Raw genomic sequence first — 19,525 nt, 5'->3', positions numbered from 1 at the left:
ACAGTGTGTGAGTGTCTCTCTCTCTCTCTCTCTCTCTCTCTCTCTCTCTCTCTCTCTCTCTCTCTCTCTCTCAACAGCCTACGTGGTTTTGTTTTTACAGCAATGCCGGGGGTGAGAACATCGTTCAGGTGGCTCTGGATTTCTGGAGGGACGGTAGAGAACGAGAGGAGATCCAGCTGAAGGATCTAGAGACGGCACTTTCACTGTCCGTCTTCAACAATAAAAACAGTACGTCTTGTTTCTCTTTCATATTTGCTAGTATATGGAGCAGGAAATAATCCTCAGGACAAGTGTCTCAGTGCATTAAAAGTCATTTTGTTCATCAGTCTGACTGTAGTTTGCTTACGGTTTCCATTGTAATGAAGTTCTCTTTCTGCAGGTGGTTTCTGGCACACTAGTTTAATTGATAAGAACCTGGTGGATTTCTTTGTGCCGTTCCTTCCTCTGGAGTTCAAGCACATCATTCAGTGCGGTTTGGCTGAGATGGTCTCCAAGGGTCACGACCCAGATATAGAAGTGGTTGAAACCATGGCCCGCGACCTGAACTACTTCCCTAAAGAGGAGCGTGTCTTCTCCATGCAGGGCTGCAAGGTCATTCCCGCCAGACTGGACTTCTATGTTTGATCGAGAGGGGAAAAAACAAAGACTCAAGACAGCAAACCTGTTATCTTCTGTGCGCTTTATTTCACAGAACAACTCCTGCAATCGAAGGAATTGCAGAATTGCTCCTCGGACTGAATGACAAGCTGTCTAAAGACTGCCAGGGAGGTTTTTACTCAATCACAGTTGTTTTATACACTAATGGAGACTGTTTTATTCATGTCAGCTGCTGAAGTCCTTGTTCTCAAGGGCGTTTCTGTTCAAGATGATGAAGTTGCAGAGGAAGCTTTTTATTAAATGACTTTGCACATTGTGGAGCTCCTAAAAACACTGGCTGTCAGCGATTTTATAATGATCTGTATTATCATGAGGGGAAAATTTAATTTGCCTTTATCTTGAAATATCACAGATACATTTCTGCCTTTAAAAAAAAAAAAAAAAAAATTGTCATGGTTAGTTGCGGATGAAGAACTTGAATCTCATTTTGACCATTGAAACTTAAAAGATCATTTGTTTTTCCAATGCATCACTGTCAGGATTCATATTTGTGTTGTCGATATGTGCCACTGGTTCTGATTGAAGTAAATCAAAGTGCCTGTTTATCTTACAAGAGTTCAGGATACAGCCGATGAACCCTTTTTTTTTTAATTAATAATTATTCTGCATTATTTAATGATCTGGTTTGAACATCTTTTCAGATTTGAGACATTTATGAAACTTTAATTTTGAGATGCGCCAAGATAACATACTTGAAGGATACTATCTACATATTGATTTTGATAAAGCTTTATGATCTAAACAGACTCGATTTGTCTTGAGAATTTTATTATTGTGTACTTTTACAAATTCATTTACAACTGTATATCAGAAACTGATTCTAGAAATGAACAGAGTATACAAATGTCTCCAGTGTAGAATAAAAAAAAAAGGTATTTGTGACTTTCTCTATTTTTTTTTCTTGCAAATTTTGTTTTTATATCTCGCAATTCTGAATTGCAAGAAAAAAAGACAATTGTGAGAAAGTTACAATTACATTTTATTTTATCCCATGGCAAAACAGGCTTCCATACTAACGAGTGTCAAGTTTATTACAAAATTCTAGGCAATTAAATATTTTTGAGCAGAGCAAAACTAAAAATGCATATTAGCAAAATGGGGAAAAAAAGTCCTTTTCTGGAAATCACAATTTTAAAATGTCCTGCTATTTCCAGGTTTACCAAGAATAAATGAGCTTATGAACTTGATTTGAATGAACCAATTTCAGTGTTTGCCAACAGTGATGATGTTTTTGTGGGCAGAGCCTCTGGTGGCAGAAAATGACAGTTTTAACGTAGCAGTCTATTCAAGCAATGGAATAAAATAATAAAAATGTAATTTTGAGTTTATATTTAAAAATGTTGACTTTTTTTCTTGCAATTCCGAGATTATAGCTCACAATTCTGGTAAGAAAAATCAACTCGTCAATCTTTTTCATTTATAATCCCACACTTCTGGCTTTTTTTCCTCAGAATTGACAAACTCGCAATTGTTGACTTGAATAAATTTATAAAGTCCGAACTATGAGATATAAACTTGCATTAGCAAGAAAAAAAGTTGGAATTGTGAGATAAAATAGGTAAATGTTATGTAAAATGTTATAGGTTTAAATAGTATCTCATGCATGTGTTTCAACTGTAGGGCTAATACAATATGTCCCCTATATGAATATTATATAGACCTATTGTTTAAATCAAATTTATGCTTTAAAAGTAGAGTAATCATAGCAGGTTTCATCCATAGTCTGTCCGTCTGCATTTAGCTTCAAATGGCGTCTTTGACGACAGTGTTATATAAAAATTATTTGCATTCTGATTCTGATGCACAACAATACATTTTTTCTCTTATTCCATGGATTTTACCTGTTTTCCCTCCACTTGTTCACAGTGTTTTTCTGTCACCACTATGCACGCGCAGCTCTACGTCTACTCCAAATTGGTTTATTTGATCATTTTAACAATTTGTAATTATAAAATCAGAATTTGTTGGATTTATAGACTTTCCTTTTAGTGCCATATTTATCCCATAAAGGTTTAATAGTACACAATGTAACTTAGTCTGTAAATGATGACTTTTTATGGCATCTGAATGGCAAGTGGAAAGTGTCCCAGGATACCATGAAAATACAGTGATATTGCTGTGACACCATCACTGTATCGCAGTACGGTATGCAAAGAGAAACAATTGGAACATTTTTTTGAAAATAAACAGCACTTTATTTCTGATCCACATGCTTTGGGTCCAGATGTGACGATGGAACTCCATCAACCGTCTTCAAATCATCTTTTCTTATGATTTCCAAGATGATTTCCGATGACAACAGTATTTCACATTAGTGCTGCACTCGGAGGCACAGTTCTATATCAAATGTTTCAGGTTTCCATTATACAAGCAAAACGGCATTAATGCAACCATCGTTTTCTGGGTTATTCATCACCTGGGCGTATTTACCTGAAACACAAGATTATATCTCAGTCTTTCATTCTGCAAAACACGTTTTTGAGCACAAAAAGGGAAGAACCAATCAGACACTCACCCCAGATGACCTTCCCGCCCTGCGTGACCAGTCCAAGCTCACTGACGTTGACCTCAATGACCGTTCCCTTGGTGATGACCCCTAGAGTGGTGTAGAGGGAGGAGGACGGGTTCTTCTTCACGCCCAGGATGGGCAAACAGAAGGTGGCCTTCAGTTCAGGATGAGTGACGTGTGCCTTCTTAAACCTCAGACCCTGTAGACAGTAAAATCACAACTCCATTTACATCAAAATATAGTAACATTTTCTTAATAAAATAAATGTATATCTTTTGTTAAAAACTTCACATATTTTTAAAAATACAATGTATCTTTATATTTTATTAAAATATCTATTTACTTTACAATTAGGTTCCATTTGTTAACATGAACTAACCATGAAAAATAATTCTAAAACATTTATTAAACTCAGTTCGTTAATTTCAACATTTACTATTAAAAGTTGTATCTGTTATTATTATTTGATGGACCTGAGCTAACAATGAACAACTGTATTTTTATTAACGGAGATTAATAAATACCGTAACAAATGCATTGCTCACTGTTAGTTAATTTTAATGCTAAAGGTAACTAATGGGATCTTATTGTGAAGTGTTAACAAATATTTACATATTTGATGCCTGTAGTGTGTAATAAGCCTGGGTAATACATTCTATATTCACTATGCATTTTTATTTATTTATTTATTTTATAGTGACTTGACAAACGTATACCAGAACCACAATGAAAAAAAAAAGATGAATTAAAACAAATAAAAAATAAATTAATAGAAAAATGAAGTTATATAATCAAAATAATAATCACAATTATTATTTTTTTTAAATACTAAAAAGTAAATATTTCTTAAAATAAGCATTATTATTATTTTTAAATAATAAAAAAAAGTACAGTAATATAAATGAACTTTTTGGTCTTTCTGTTGTCACAACTCACTCAAGGTATTATTTTTATCTATACAGCCCAGCTTGAGAGTGCGTGTGTGATATTTTACCATAGGTCTGATGAAGCGCTCATATTTGGGCGGTTTGCGTGTGAATCCGTCTCCTACGAAACAGACTTTGGTCACCATCCTCTTCCAGGCCTTTTTCTGTCTCTTTCCTGTGCGGATGACCTTCAGAACCTCGGTTTCGCCCTGGGCTCGGACCTTCGGTAGAGGAACCTCCCACTTTCCCTAAAGAGGCACATAAATCAAAAGGCAACAAGACATTGGTATATGCAAACAGACTGACTTCTGTAATGTGTCACACTACTAAACGAGACAGGATAATTAATGAGGAAAAGACATAAAGGAAGGATGGGACTTGATAACTGACTGGATTGGTCAAATCTGATCTTCGGTAGAAGAACCTCCCACTTTCCCTAAAGAGGCACATAAATATATGCAAACAGACTGACTTCTGTAATGTGTCACACTACTAAACGAGACAGGATAATTAATGAGGAAAAGACATAAAGGAAGGATGGGACTTGATAACTGACTGGATTGGTCAAATCTGATGTTTAAACATCAAAATATAAATAAAACCTTCTAGCTTTCATATATTCGCTCCAAATGTGTTGTTGTTTTTTTTGCTCGGCTACAACAGAACCAACATTTAGTCTACTGGTAAAAGATTCAAATAATAAAGATTTGTTAATGAAAGAAGTCTCTTCTGCTCAGCAAGGCTGCATTTATTTGATCAAAGCTGAATTTTCAGCATCATTACTCCAGTCTTCAGTGTCACATGATCTTCAGAAATCATTCTAATACCATTCAAAAGTGTGAGGTAAGCATTTTTAGTAGAGGTCGACCGATGTATCGGTTTTGCCGATTAATCGGCACCGATAGGTTTTTGCTGGAACTATCGGTTATCAGCAAAAATCCATGCCGATAGTTTTCCGGGTTGCGTCCATTGCTGGAGCGGCTGAGAATCATCAAGTGTTCAAGAATAGAAGCAGTTAAAGTGTGAGAGTATACATACAATATCCATATGTATATAATTTTAATGCTATAGCCTTTGTGTATATATTTTAAGATGTGCATCTTTAAGCATGACAGTTGAAATTAAATGGTAACACTTTAAAATAAGAGTCCATTTGTAGCATTAAGATGAATGAAAGCTGTGTAAGTATTGTTCCTTGTTAGAGTGTGTTAATTTCAACATTTACTATTATTATTATTTTTACTACTACTACTAGTATGGTTCACTACTGTTTTTGTTAATAAAGCACTATTTTAGTTTTTGTTCAGTATCAATTTTAAAACTATCGGTTAATTAATCGGTATCGGCTAGTGTGGTCCAACCTAGCAATCGGTATCGGCAAAATCCACTATCGGTCGAACCTCTAATTTTTAGTGTAAGAGCAGAAATCTGTGGTCTGATTGGATACTTACAGCTTTCTCTTTCCTCTTCTGTTTGATCATGTTGGACAGAACTTTGGCGCGTGATTGGCCCTCTCTGTCCAGCAGGTAAGCTGGCACCGCCCCTTCTGGTGTCTTGTCATCATCCTTCTGTTTGCTCTTCCTCTGCTCGTGCATCTTAATGCTGTAACACAAATAATCATGCAGCAGTTCATTCACATCATTTCTGTCTAAATTCTGACCAAAGTGAAGCGGACAGTAAGTAACGCTCACGTCTTCTTCATCTGGATCTTCTCGGCGTGTCTCTGCTTGTGGTAGAGTTTGGCTTTGAGGCCGATCATCTTTCTGGCTTTGTGCGATCGCTCGTGCACCTCACGGCTCTCCTTCTTCCTCTTCCTCTCGTGGTGGTCCAGACGGTAGCCATGCCGCTTGCGGTGTAACTCGATGTGCTCGTTCTGCGGCTGTACACAGACACAGGATCGTTTGAAAACTCCAAGTTCAACTACATCTCGATATTTAGTGATATATTCTCAAATTACACTTAATTGTAATATTGATAATGAACTGTTTTCCCAAATATGAATCTACGATGATCATAACTGAACTTACGGAGTCCACTTTTTTTCAGTCATGGGAAATATGACTGTATGCAACAAATCAAAGCACAAACAAATAGCCATATATAAACAAATAAAGATAGCATGCGAATGTGGCTCACTGGGGTTTGTAATAACAATATCAGATGATAAACAACTACAGTTAACAGTTATTATGACTCATAATTGATCAAAGGGTAAGGTATAGGACACAATATATATATAGTTTACTAAAAAAATGTTACTTGAAATAATATGAATGTTAACTAAAATAAAATATACAAAAACATATTTTATTTCAGCTAACTGTAAAGGCAACATTTCTCATTTTCATTTAGTTTAACCAGATGTACTAAAATAACTAAACATAAAACTGAAATAAAAAATAACAAAAACTATATAGACAAAGATAAAAATGTGAAAAACACACAATAAATTTACATTTTTAACTAAAATTAAACCAGAAAATATAAAATATTTACATTAAATATTTTATAAAATTATACACATTATATACACGACACGTGTATTTATTTATTATATTTTATAATGAAGATATTTTACATGTATATTTTATATACGGTTACTATGTATTATATATACTATATATTTTATATTTATATTGAATATAAAATATATATATATACAATGTAAAAAATGTAGTTATTTATATATGTATGCGTATGTGTGTGGATGTATTTCTAATATTATTCTATTTATTTATGGAGACAAAATGTTAGAAATATTTTTTCAAAAACAAACACCCTATATTGTTCTGTAGTGTGTACAGTATGTAGTTACGTATAAAATATATAAATTAAAAATAATTCGCACACATTACTCAGACACACAGCCACATGCCAGGCAGACTCGCACTAAACAAAGCCTTTCTTTCACACGACACTGGCAGCATCTTCTTCTTACCATGCTGTGCTCTGAGGTGTTGAGGGGTTTATAAAGCTGTCACGGTTTCGTTTAATCCGCTGTTGGGTGCTCAGCTCTGATATTTTGATGCTTTTATTTGAGGCTCGAGTTCGCGATGTTCTTCAATCAGAGCCTGTTCTGTAGAAGAAGTGCGTCTGTCAAATCCGCCCGTCACAACAGGTCTGCAAAACTTCGCCTGGTTTTTGTATTAATTCGTTACTTCTATTGTGAAAACAAATATATGAAATATATCTTTATTAATGTAGGAATTAATGCACGTTGTGCTGAATACAAATTAATTAAGCGTTTGCGAAGGAGCGTTAGGAACCAAATATTTAGAATCTTTGTTCTCTCGAGGATCGTTTTAGGTGTAACACACATAGAACAGCATGGCTGATGAACCTCCAGTGAAGAAAAATAAACCGAATAAACTCTCAAATAAAGAGGTATGAACTTATTTAGTGTTTTTCATATTTCTGTGTTCGTTATACATGTGAAATTATGAAAATTAGCTTTATTACCAGGCTGTTTTGTGTCACATGTATGGTCTAAAACTGTTAAAAGCTCTGTTTATGCCAGTTTATTTAATATCACGTGTTTGTAATGTTTCTATTTGTAGGACGAAGAGAGAATAAACTGGAGGAAATGGAAAGAACAAAGTAAGGGACAAAGTTAAAATGTTCTACGCTTGTGATGTAAATGAACGAATTACAGTATAACTTACTTAAAACGCATATATATATATATATATCAGATGTATCTCCCAAAATAATATGTCTTGATAAAATAGGAACCAAATATTTAGAATCTTTGTTCTCTCGAGGATCGTTTTAGGTGTAACACACATAGAACAGCATGGCTGATGAACCTCCAGTGAAGAAAAATAAACCGAATAAACTCTCAAATAAAGAGGTATGAACTTATTTAGTGTTTTTCATATTTCTGTGTTCGTTATACATGTGAAATTATGAAAATTAGCTTTATTACCAGGCTGTTTTGTGTCACATTTATGGTCTAAAACTGTTAAAAGCTCTGTTTATGCCAGTTTATTTAATATCACGTGTTTGTAATGTTTCTATTTGTAGGACGAAGAGAGAATAAACTGGAGGAAATGGAAAGAACAAAGTAAGGGACAAAGTTAAAATGTTCTACGCTTGTGATGTAAATGAACGAATTACAGTATAACTTACTTAAAACGCATATATATATATATATATCAGATGTATCTCCCAATAATATGTCTTGATAAAATGCTTATTTTATAATCAAAACTTAATGCAATGCAACACAATGATGATTGAGAGATGAACAAATAAACGTTCCTCAAATGCCTGCTGATCATATTTGATACTCACATTTCAAGATCTTTTTTTTATTCCTAAAAACTATGATGGATAATCACGTAAACCTGAGTTGCTTCAGTCCAGTAAATGTTCATCTTGATTCTTGTGATATTACTAACAATATCCAAGTCATACTTACATTTACTTTATAAAACTTTTGACAGCAAAAACAGGAACCACAAGCAAAGTTTCAGTGAAGTTTTGATCATTTAGAGGCTTTAGAAACTCGTATATCAAATATAATATAGTAGTGCTGAATTCATAACTGATGTCTGTGACTGTGTTTTCATCCTCAGAGAAAGAAGAGAAGAGACGACACAAAGAGAGCAAACTCATCCAACAGCTGGAGAAACAGAAGCAGAAGAAAGAAGAGGAAAATAAGCAGCAGGTCCAGCAGGAAGAGAAGGAAAGTAAAGGTGAGCAGCACTGCAGAGCTGAGCTTTGGTATATTTGCATGCTACCATGCAGTATGTGTACTAGATTGTGTACATCATACTATACTAGGGGTTTTCAATCTTTTACATGCCATAAACTCCCAAATATGATCATGCTTGTGCGAGGGACCACCATCCTAAAATTTAAAAGGCAACTATAGTTTCATATACAAAAAAAAACAATGCTATATAAATGTTACATTATTAATAACTAACATTAAAAAAGTGAAATCGCAATGAACCACCCTTTTAAGTTTTTTTCCTAATCACTATAGTATTATGTATTTATTAATTTCATTTTTGTAATTATTTATTCATTGCAATTATTTTTTTTTAATTTATTTGATCTGATTTTTTATTTATTTATTTTATATTTATTATATATTTTCTTTCTTTAATTCTTGCTTTTCTTTCTGTCAATTTTTTTATACTGTTTTTCCACAGACCCCAGTTTGAAAATCCCTGTTCTGTACTACATACTGTACTATACAGTGTATGCATTATAGTTAACCAAAATTAAAAATTAAAAAATGTTAGTTGAAATTAATAAATAAACGTTAACTGAAATAAAATATGAAAAAATGTATTTTATTTCAGTTATTTGCCAAGCCAACATTTCTCATTTTAATTTAGTGAAAATATACCAAATATGATATTAAATGATACTGATATACCAAAATAACTAAAACTCAGATAAAGATTAATACAAATAATATACATATAAAAGAAAGAAGACAAAAACAACCATCAAAATTACGAAAGCTTTAACTAATAATCAAAACATTAATAAAAACTATAATGGTATATCAAAGATACTAAAATAACACTGGTACTAGTACTATACCTTCCTTATTTGTCTTGTCAGGTCGTTTGTATACGTTGAGCGTGGCTCTGCCTGGATCAGTGATGGATAATGCTCAGTCACCAGAGCTGCGCACGTACCTGGCGGGTCAGATCGCCCGGGCCTGCGCTGTGTTCTGTGTGGATGAGGTGGTCATATTTGACGAACTGGGGGAGGACGCAAAGTAAGTATATACTTTATAGTTTTTGTCAGTGATGTTCATGTGCTAGATATTTAAATGGTCAGGAACTCACTTCCAAACCTTATTTTAATATGTCAGGAGCGTTGAGGGAGAGTTCAAAGGCATTGGTAAGAAAGGCCAGGCCTGCGTCCAGCTCGCACGCATCTTGCAATACCTCGAGTGTCCACAGTGAGTGCTGTCGCAATCACATTTCAGTCTTATTAATGTGTATTCAGACAACAGATTTAGCGTTGGATCTGTCGTGTGTGCAGGTATCTGCGGAAATCTTTCTTCCCGAAGCATCAAGACCTGCAGTTTGCTGGTGAGTATGAGAATCTAATTATTGATTTTATTTCGTTAGTTTGCATAATCAGTTTAAATGTGTGAAAATTTGCTGAAAATGTGCTCACCCTCAGGCCATTCAAAATGTAGACAAGTTTGTTTCTTCATAGGAACAGATTTGTAGAAATGTAGCATTACATCACTTGCTCAGCAATGGATGCTCTGCAGTGAATGGGTGCCATCAGAATGAGAGTCCAACCAGCTGATAAAAACATCACAATAATCCACAAGTAATCCACACCACTCCAGTCCATCAGTTAATCTCACCATCTTTTTTCTCATTCTGACGGCACCCATTCACTGCAGATGATACATTAGTGAGCAAGTGATGCAACGCTACATTTCTCCAAACCTGATGAAAAAACAAACTCATCTACATCTTGGATTGCCTGAGGGTGAGCACGTTTTCAGCAAATTTTCATTTTTGGGTGAACTGTGCCTTTAAGGTCTGTTGAATCCTCTGGACAGCCCACATCACATGCGCATCGATGAGGAGGCGGAGTTTCGAGAGGGGGTGGTGCTCGATCGGCCAAGCAAACCAGGGAAAGGGTCCTTCGTCAATTGCGGGATGAGGAAGGTGTGTGTTTGAAGCCGCACTGACTGATTGATCTTTCATTGAACAGGACATGACCTCAGTCTGTCTATTCTGTTGACAGAACGTTCAGATCGATAAACAGCTCAAATCTGGACTGAGAGTGACTGTACAGCTCAACAAGTGCCAAAACAAAGGTACACACACACTGCATGGGTTTTTTATAATTGATTTTTTTTTTGGTTACACTTTATTTTAAGGTGTCCTTGTTACAGTGTAATTTTACATATAAGTACTGAGTAATATTAATTAACTACATGTACTTACTATATGGTTAGGATTAGGGTTTGTCTTAGGGTTACTTGCATGTAATTATGCATAATTAATTGTTATTATAATAGTAAGTACATGTAACGTGTAACAAGGACACCTTAAAATAAAGTGTTACCTTTTTTTTTTTTTTGCTTTAGTTAGTTTTCACCAATGTATTACACTGTAGAGCTAAAACCGTTTTCCTGACATTTCCAGACATTTACGTGATGTTTATCTGAATCCTGTGTGTGTGTTTGTTTCAGAGGGAAAGGTGTATAAAGGTGTTGTTGTGGCTCCTCACGTCCCGAGGACAGAGGCTGGGCTCTACTGGGGCTACAGCGTCCGTCTGGCTTCCTGTCTCAGTGAGTTCTGCCCATTTATTCATCTGTTTCCCCTCTTTTCATCCTTTATTCTCCACTAAAAATTGTCTCTCCGTATGTGTTTGTGTGTGTGTGTGTGTGTGTGTGTGTGTAGGTGCTGTGCTCACAGAGTGCCAATATAAAGATGGTTATGATCTGACCGTTGGTACATCAGAGAGAGGAAACAATGCAGATCACATCACTCTCCCTGCATTCAGGTGAGTTTTGCATGAGTTTCTGTCCATGTCTTCTTTTTAGCCGATGAATGTGTTTAGTTAAAGCAATAGTTCACCCAGAAATGAAAATTTGTATGTACTGAATGTACTCACACTCAGGCCATCCAAGATGTAGATGAGTTCAGAACTGTTCTTCATCAGGACAGATTTGAATAAATGTAGCATTGCATCAGTTGCTCAGCAATGGATCCTTCTCAGTGAATGGGTGCCGTCAGAATGAGAGTCCAAACAGCTGATAAAAACATCACAATAATCCACAAGTAATCCACACCACTCCAGTCCATCAGTTAATGTCTTGTGAAATGAAAAGGTGTGTTTGTAAGAAACAAATCCATCAAGATGTTTTTAACTTAAAATCTTCACTTCATGGCCAAAATACGAGTCCATAATAACGCTTCCTCCAGTGAAAAGGTCTATCTCCTGTTGTCTCTCACATCAAAATCCAGCCACTTATTTGTTTAGAGCTGTTTTAGACTGTTTTCACTTTTAAACAGTGCTTGATCTGTGCAGATTTTCACTGGAGAAAGAAATATTATGGATAGAGGACACATGTTTTAGCTGTTTGGACTCTCATTCTGACGGCACCCATTCACTGCAGAGGATCCATTGCTGAGCAAGTGCCAATGCTACATTTCTCCAAATCTGTTCTGATGAAGAAACAAACTCATCTATATCTTGGATGGCCTGAGGGTGAGGACATTATCGGCAAATTTTCATTTTTGTGTGAACTACTCCTTTAAATATGCTGAGAAATAAAACTCAACGTTGTTCTCTGTCAGGCACATGCTGGTGGTGTTTGGCGGTCTTCAGGGTTTAGAAGCGAGTGTTGATGCTGATGAGAATCTGAACATCACTGATCCTGGCGTGCTCTTTGACCTTTACCTCAACACCTGTCCGGGGCAGGGCAGTCGCACCATCCGCACCGAGGTGAGACCGAAAATGCATTTCTATAAAGGGGTCTATAGGGAAAAATGGGTTCAAATATTTTTCCCCTAGAAACCTTTTTTGGACAAAGTTCATGCTCTCTTTCTTGTTTAAAGGCCATTCACACCAAGGACGATAATTATAACTATAAAGTTTTGAAAATCACTATGAGAATAAAATTCTATGAGCATAAAAACAGCTAAAGTTTGTGATTGTTTGGTGTCGATTATGAATATAGTAGATTTTTATGGGTTAAACCCCACAATTAAAAGAAAAATCGACATTAAAATGATATTTTACATGAAGACTGTTTTAGGTCCAGTAAGATGTTTTGCATTGTGACATTTTCACCCTCTAAATTCTAATTATATAATTAAATCCCATTATTTTAGCATTATTTATATACTATTATAGTAATTATTCATATTTTAAATTACCTTTTATTTTTATATTTTCAGTTTACATGTTCATTTAAGTTTACTTAAATAGTGCTTTTAATAATGTGCTTTATTCTTTTTATTTTTTCTTTCAGCTTTTTTTAATCATTCTATTACTTCTACTTGAACTTTTTTTTATTTTAGTTAGTTTTTAAGGCAACATTTCTAATTTTAATTTGTTTATTTTTTACTATTTTATTTTATTTCAGCTTTATTTCAATTAATGAACATTTTTTCCAGCATAATTAGATAATATATTAATTAAAATCACAATATGTATATGTATATATATATGAAAAAAATATATATATATTATTTTTATTATTATTATAATTTTTTTCCAAATCAGCATATACAACAGTCAGTGCAGCAAGTACTATGATGTATACTTTACATAATGTACATGTATTGCATATTTTACTATAATGATAACAGAGGAAAAATATCACTTTCAGAACGATTTTTTTCCAACTGATGGACAATAAAAACATTGACAGCCAATCAGAATCCACCTGACTTGAAAGAGCTTGAGCATTTAAAGCGGCAGACGACAAAACTGCACGCTTATAATAAACAGAATGTTATCGTGTGATATAGATATAGTTCTTGATGTGAACGTACCTTAACTTATTATTGAAGGTAATGACGTGTTTTTATCTTTCATACAGGAGGCCATATTAATCAGTTTATCAGGACTCAGGCAGAAAATCTCAGCTGTATTTCCTGACCAATCCAAAGGATGACCCCAGGAAGTACAGCTGTCAAGATCTTATCAATGTACAGTTTTGTGAATCATTTTGTATCGAAATATTCATTTGTATCAGTGAACTGTCATGAATAGTGTTTAGAACCATAAAACAAATCATGAAACAAGTCTGTTTTCAAATGTATACGTTTATTTTTTAAGACAGGCATGTAAAGAACATTCATAATGAGAAGCGAGCAAAACAATCAGCCCATACAGTCAAGCAATAATCATCATTATCATAATAATACATACTGATTTCGGTCTGCAACCCTTCCAGAATGAAAGCATCTTAATACAAATGCCCCAGATGGTTATTACCCACAATCCCTCTGCTCTTGTGCTCGGGCAGATGGTCGATTTTAAATAACGAAATGAAGAAAAACACATTCTCTGAAGGTTTTAACATTATGGGTGATAAATGAGCAGGACTTTAAAATGTAAAATGTAATATTTGGGATGTTTACAATGAAATATGTCATTCAGTATGTTCTTCTCATGCTTGTTGATTTTTGACACTTGATGATTAGAGGCGACATAAGCATCTTTTGGCGATGCACGTTCAACTTAGAGGATTAGTTCACCCAGAAATGAAAATTTGCTGATAATGTGCTCACCCTCAGGTCATCCAAGATGTAGATGAGTTTGTTTCTTCATCAGATTTGGAGAAATGTAGCATTGCATCACTTGCTCAGCAATGGATCCTCTGCAGTGAATGGGTGCCGTCAGAATGAGAGTCCAAACAGCTGATAAAAACATCACAATAATCCACTCCAGTCCATCAGTTAATGTCTTGTGAAGTGAAAAGCTGTGTTTATAAGAAACAAATCCATCATTAAGATGTTTTAAACTTGAAACCATCACCTCTGGCCAAAATACGAGTTCATAATACATATTTCTTTTTTCAGTGAAAAGTCTGTTCTGAATCAGGAGAGAAATCTGCACAGATCAAGCACCGTTTACAAGCCAAAACAGTCCAAAACAGCTCTAAACAAATATGCTGGTGGATTTTGATGTGAGAGACAACAGGAGATGGACTTTTTTCACTGGAGGAAGAGTTATTATGGATTATGAACTTGTTTTATGGCCAGAAGTGATGGTTTCAAGTTTAAAATGTCTTGATGGATTTGTTTCTTACAAACACGCAGCTTTTGGCTTCTCAAGACATTAACTGATGGACTGGAGTGGTGTGGATTATTGTGATGTTTTTATCAGCTGTTTGGACTCTCATTCTGACGGCACCCATTCACTGCAGAGGATCCATTGCTGAGCAAGTGATGGAATGCTACATTTCTACAAATCTGATGAAGAAACAAACTCATCTATATCTTGGATGGCCTGAGGGTGAGCACATTTTCATTTCTGGGTGAACTATTCCTTTAATGCAAATCAGTCCGAGCGGTTGAGTTATTTAGCAGCTGTTATTTATGGGTTTTGACTGAAGGCAAGATATTCAAAGCAGCACATAAGTTACCCAGACTAGCACTACCTGTTACCAACGACAGCTTGAGTTCTCCAATGAAAGCACAACATCCTCCAATGAGTGCAGAGCATTTACAACAGTCATATGAAATACTCATTTGGAAACAGAAGCGAGTCATAGTGTGATCATTAAATGTGTTTATTTAATGAGAGAAATTCAAGTTGTACAACCGATCATAACATTACAACTACTTGGTAAAAAGGTCATGATAAACTGAAAGGCCTCGACACACCGCTGACACACGTTAAAACGGCGACACAGTATGTTTGTGATTGTTGGTGTTGATTATGAATATAATACATTTTGTTTACTTCTTGGGTTATATGATATGTCCAGGTCATATTTCACCCCACAATCAAATGAAGAGAAAGAACTTATATTTTAAATGAAGCCTGCTTTAGGTCTAGTAAGATGTTTTGCATTGTGACACATTTACTCTTCAAATTCTAATTGCATGATTACATTTTAACCCCATTACAGTGTTATTTTAGTATTATGTACTGTTACAGTATTAATTCATATTTTTATTTTTTAGATTTTTATATTTTCATTGAAATTTGTTGTACATCTATATCTTGGATGGCCTGAGGGTGAGCACATTTTCATTTCTGGGTGAACTATTCCTTTAATGCAAATCAGTCCGAGCGGTTGAGTTATTTAGCAGCTGTTATTTATGGGTTTTGACTGAAGGCAAGATATTCAAAGCAGCACATAAGTTACCCAGACTAGCACTACCTGTTACCAACGACAGCTTGAGTTCTCCAATGAAAGCACAACATCCTCCAATGAGTGCAGAGCATTTACAACAGTCATATGAAATACTCATTTGGAAACAGAAGCGAGTCATAGTGTGATCATTAAATGTGTTTATTTAATGAGAGAAATTCAAGTTGTACAACCGATCATAACATTACAACTACTTGGTAAAAAGGTCATGATAAACTGAAAGGCCTCGACACACCGCTGACACACGTTAAAACGGCGACACAGTATGTTTGTGATTGTTGGTGTTGATTATGAATATAATACATTTTGTTTACTTCTTGGGTTATATGATATGTCCAGGTCATATTTCACCCCACAATCAAATGAAGAGAAAGAACTTATATTTTAAATGAAGCCTGCTTTAGGTCTAGTAAGATGTTTTGCATTGTGACACATTTACTCTTCAAATTCTAATTGCATGATTACATTTTAACCCCATTACAGTGTTATTTTAGTATTATTTATGTACTGTTACAGTATTAATTCATATTTTAATTTTTTAGATTTTTATATTTTCATTGAAATTTGTTGTAATTTTTTATCTGAGTTTGTCAATTTTTATATATATTTTTTAAATTCTGTTTGGCTTTATTTTTATTTTTTTTCCAGTTTTAGTCATTTTAGTACTTAAACTTCACAACATCCTCCAATGAGTGCAGAGCATTTACAACAGTCATATGAAATACTCATTTGGAAACAGAAGCGAGTCATAGTGTGATCATTAAATGTGTTTATTTAATGAGAGAAATTCAAGTTGTACAACCGATCATAACATTACAACTACTTGGTAAAAAGGTCATGATAAACTGAAAGGCCTCGACACACCGCTGACACACGTTAAAACGGCGACACAGTATGTTTGTGATTGTTGGTGTTGATTATGAATATAATACATTTTGTTTACTTCTTGGGTTATATGATATGTCCAGGTCATATTTCACCCCACAATCAAATGAAGAGAAAGAACTTATATTTTAAATGAAGCCTGCTTTAGGTCTAGTAAGATGTTTTGCATTGTGACACATTTACTCTTCAAATTCTAATTGCATGATTACATTTTAACCCCATTACAGTGTTATTTTAGTATTATGTACTGTTACAGTATTAATTCATATTTTAATTTTTTAGATTTTTATATTTTCATTGAAATTTGTTGTAATTTTTTATCTGAGTTTGTCAATTTTTATATATATTTTTTAAATTCTGTTTGGCTTTATTTTAATTTTTTTTCCAGTTTGTCATTTTAGTACTTAAACTTATTTTAGTTTGTTAAGGCAACATTTCTATCTTTAAGTTTTTATTCTAATATTTTATTAGTTCATATTTTAATTAGCTTTTTATTTTTAAATGTTCCGTTTTCATTCTAATTTTATTTTAAGTTTTTTGTCTATTTTTTTTTTTATTTCAGTTTGTCATTTTTAAAAAGTTTAGCATTAAAAATAAAGCAACATTACAAAATTTCATTTAGTTTTTTTTAAATGTAAGTTTTTCATCTGATATTTATATTTTAGCTTCATTTCAAATAATGAAAATTATTTATAATAGTTTTAGTCAACAATAACATGAGATAATACAGTAATAATAATCACTTTTTTTTAAAATAAGCATATATTGCATTCAATGCAACATATTACTATGATGTATACTTTACATAATGTACATGTACTGTACAATTGAAATTAATTTCCATTTCAGTAATGAAAATTGGCAGTGAAATGTGTTTAAATCTCATGGAAAGACTGTCATAATACAAAACATATTAATAGTCCTATATAAGCCTGGTTTTCTTTATTTTTTATTCTAATTTTGTTAGGAAAAATGACCCGGACATGTTCTTGAAGTGGATGTTCCAGTGAAGCTCTAGAACCAATTATATGGAGTTCTGGAACGTTCTAGAACTGACTGACATTTGGTCAGGTTTCATATGACTTACTGATTATGGTATAAAGGCATAAATAGCTCTCCATTCCAACAGCTTCCCAAAAAGTACACAAAATGTGCAGATTATCTGAAAATGATGTGATGTAAAATGACCATTTACCTGGCCATTAAAAAAGGTGTGTTTTTTTTAAATGGTTTATTGTAATATTGTCTTTTTAGGGCATTTTAAAACCATATAAACTTGTAAAAATATATATTGTTTTTGTAATTACAATTGACATAGTTCTTATTTACACAAAATCTTGTAAAGTAGTTAAATCCTCATTCCTATTCTCTGGTGGTTTCACATGACGAACATTCAAATGTGTTGATTGTACCACAAGACGTAAATGAATCTTCCATTTGGCAACTGACAGAGGATTTCTCTTTCATTCTCCGTTCTCCGACAAATGACCGATTATGGGTGAGAAACACTGTAAGAGAAGGCTTAGGAAAACTTCACGGCAGTAATATGGAGATGTTTTTGAAACCGTCATGCTTCAGACAATAAGCGTTCCATCACCTGTTCATTTTCCTAAGGAAAACTAAGATTAGCTTGGTCCTGGATCCCTGCATGGCCTCTGTTTCGGCTCAGTCACTAATCCAGATCAAAGAGAGACCAGCAGCCATTCCGGATCGGTTTCAGAGCAGGCAATGCATTTGAAAATTCAAACATCACAGAGTTACAGAAAGCCGCCATGTTGGCTCCAGCGCACCAGGCAGATGGACGGTTTCCTCACCAGGTCGGGTGGCTGCAGCTGATGTTGTACTGCTTGGCCCAGCATGCAAACACCTGTTTCTCAGTGATGGAGCGGTGGTGTGATCCGCGGCGCCCCCTCTCGTTCTGGAGGTACATCACACACTCATCTGGACCTCTGGTTTGTAATAGTGATAGGGCAACCGTTTGGGCTGAGGACGCTTCCTACAGGAAATGCATTTCAGGGACTATATTGATTCATTCTTAGGTATGATAAAATTTACTGTTGCCCAATCAACATTAGAGTGAAGCTGCACTTTTTCAGGTAATATTATTTCATCTTACCCACAATGGTTTGGCGGCACCATCCCATAAACCTTTATGTTGTCACACATCTCTATGGCGATGACCATGGTAAACCAGCCGGTGCTTAACCAGGACTGAGACTTTTTTCTGTGAAACAATAACAAACACTGAAAAATATAGCAATTTTAACAATGTTCAAACAATACAATAAAGAAACTAATTTCAACATCTAATTGTAAATAGATGTTGAAATGCATTTATTAAATTTAATATTATAATTATTTTCAATATTGTAATTACTTTATTATTATGAATAAATATATTCAATTATATATTTAAGTTTACTTAATTTCTTGATATATTTTTTATATATATATATATATATATATATATATATATCACAATAAAAACAAATAACAAATTAGGGCTGAGTGATAAATCAATATTGAGCAAAACATTAAATAAAAAATCCACAATATTGAAAATATATTATTGTTGTTGTTTTAAATGTTGTAGCAGGTTTTATTATCAATCAAACTAACTAAATACAATACATTAACTGAATGAATGAATTAATATATATATACAGTGGGTACGGAAAGTATTCAGACCCCCTTCAATTTTTCACTCTTTGTTAT

General features: G+C 34.2%; 4 protein-coding genes across 6 annotated transcripts in view; 2 read left to right on the top strand and 2 right to left on the bottom strand.

The window, feature by feature from the left end:
• Positions 1-1,359, top strand: part of LOC107675780 (torsin-1A-like) — a 7,502-nt gene extending 6,143 nt beyond the window's left edge. For both annotated transcript variants that reach the window (XM_016470238.1, XM_016470239.1), the window contains exons 4-5: positions 101-228; positions 380-1,359. In XM_016470238.1, the coding sequence (XP_016325724.1) occupies positions 101-228; positions 380-624 (373 nt within the window). In that variant the 3' untranslated portion in view covers positions 625-1,359. The remainder of the gene's footprint in view (positions 1-100; positions 229-379) is intronic.
• Positions 1,360-2,828: 1,469 nt separating this feature from the next.
• Positions 2,829-7,193, bottom strand: LOC107675782 (ribosome biogenesis protein NSA2 homolog). The gene is made up of 6 exons (XM_016470240.1): positions 7,031-7,193; positions 5,784-5,971; positions 5,544-5,694; positions 4,161-4,340; positions 3,173-3,365; positions 2,829-3,087 (listed from the first exon to the last, which is right to left on the bottom strand). Exons 1-6 carry the CDS (start codon positions 7,031-7,033, stop codon positions 3,020-3,022), a joined length of 783 nt encoding a protein of 260 aa, XP_016325726.1. The 5' UTR covers positions 7,034-7,193; the 3' UTR covers positions 2,829-3,019.
• Positions 7,194-7,382: 189 nt separating this feature from the next.
• On the top strand, positions 7,383-13,844 carry LOC107675763 (putative methyltransferase C9orf114). Of its 2 annotated transcripts, none has more exons than XM_016470196.1 (12): positions 7,383-7,476; positions 7,650-7,689; positions 8,670-8,789; positions 9,673-9,832; positions 9,929-10,018; positions 10,102-10,151; positions 10,618-10,748; positions 10,828-10,900; positions 11,279-11,377; positions 11,490-11,592; positions 12,390-12,537; positions 13,640-13,844. In XM_016470196.1, exons 1-12 carry the CDS (start codon positions 7,420-7,422, stop codon positions 13,712-13,714), a joined length of 1,146 nt encoding a protein of 381 aa, XP_016325682.1. In that variant the 5' UTR covers positions 7,383-7,419; the 3' UTR covers positions 13,715-13,844. The 2 variants fall into 2 exon arrangements, with proteins under 2 accessions (XP_016325682.1, XP_016325683.1); XM_016470197.1 differs by lacking the exons at positions 7,383-7,476; positions 7,650-7,689 and adding exons at positions 7,845-7,942; positions 8,116-8,155.
• A 3,743-nt stretch (positions 13,845-17,587) lies between these two features.
• Positions 17,588-19,525, bottom strand: part of LOC107675765 (alpha-N-acetylgalactosaminide alpha-2,6-sialyltransferase 6-like) — a 6,041-nt gene continuing 4,103 nt past the window's right edge. The window contains 3 exon segments of the mRNA XM_016470199.1: positions 17,588-18,760; positions 18,763-18,806; positions 18,927-19,034. Coding sequence (XP_016325685.1) covers positions 18,621-18,760; positions 18,763-18,806; positions 18,927-19,034 — 292 coding nt within the window. The 3' untranslated portion in view covers positions 17,588-18,620.

The sequence above is a fragment of the Sinocyclocheilus anshuiensis genome, unplaced genomic scaffold, assembly GCF_001515605.1.
Source record: "Sinocyclocheilus anshuiensis isolate Anshui unplaced genomic scaffold, SAMN03320099.WGS_v1.1 scaffold708, whole genome shotgun sequence".
Lineage (NCBI taxonomy): Eukaryota > Metazoa > Chordata > Actinopteri > Cypriniformes > Cyprinidae > Sinocyclocheilus > Sinocyclocheilus anshuiensis.
Note: the sequence above shows the minus strand (reverse complement) of the source record. Positions and strands in the feature narration are given on the sequence as shown.

Coding starts and splice junctions, on each gene's coding strand:
- LOC107675763 (XM_016470196.1), top strand. CDS start 7,420: ATGGCTGATGAACCTCCAGTGAAGAAAAATAAACCGAATAAACTCTCA. Junction 8,790..9,672: donor GGAAGAGAAGGAAAGTAAAG/GTGAGCAGCACT, acceptor TTGTCTTGTCAG/GTCGTTTGTATACGTTGAGC. Junction 10,901..11,278: donor CAACAAGTGCCAAAACAAAG/GTACACACACAC, acceptor TGTTTGTTTCAG/AGGGAAAGGTGTATAAAGGT.
- LOC107675782 (XM_016470240.1), bottom strand. Junction 5,695..5,783: donor AAGATCCAGATGAAGAAGAC/GTGAGCGTTACT, acceptor TTTGTGTTACAG/CATTAAGATGCACGAGCAGA. Junction 4,341..5,543: donor AGAAGAGGAAAGAGAAAGCT/GTAAGTATCCAA, acceptor GTGCCTCTTTAG/GGAAAGTGGGAGGTTCCTCT.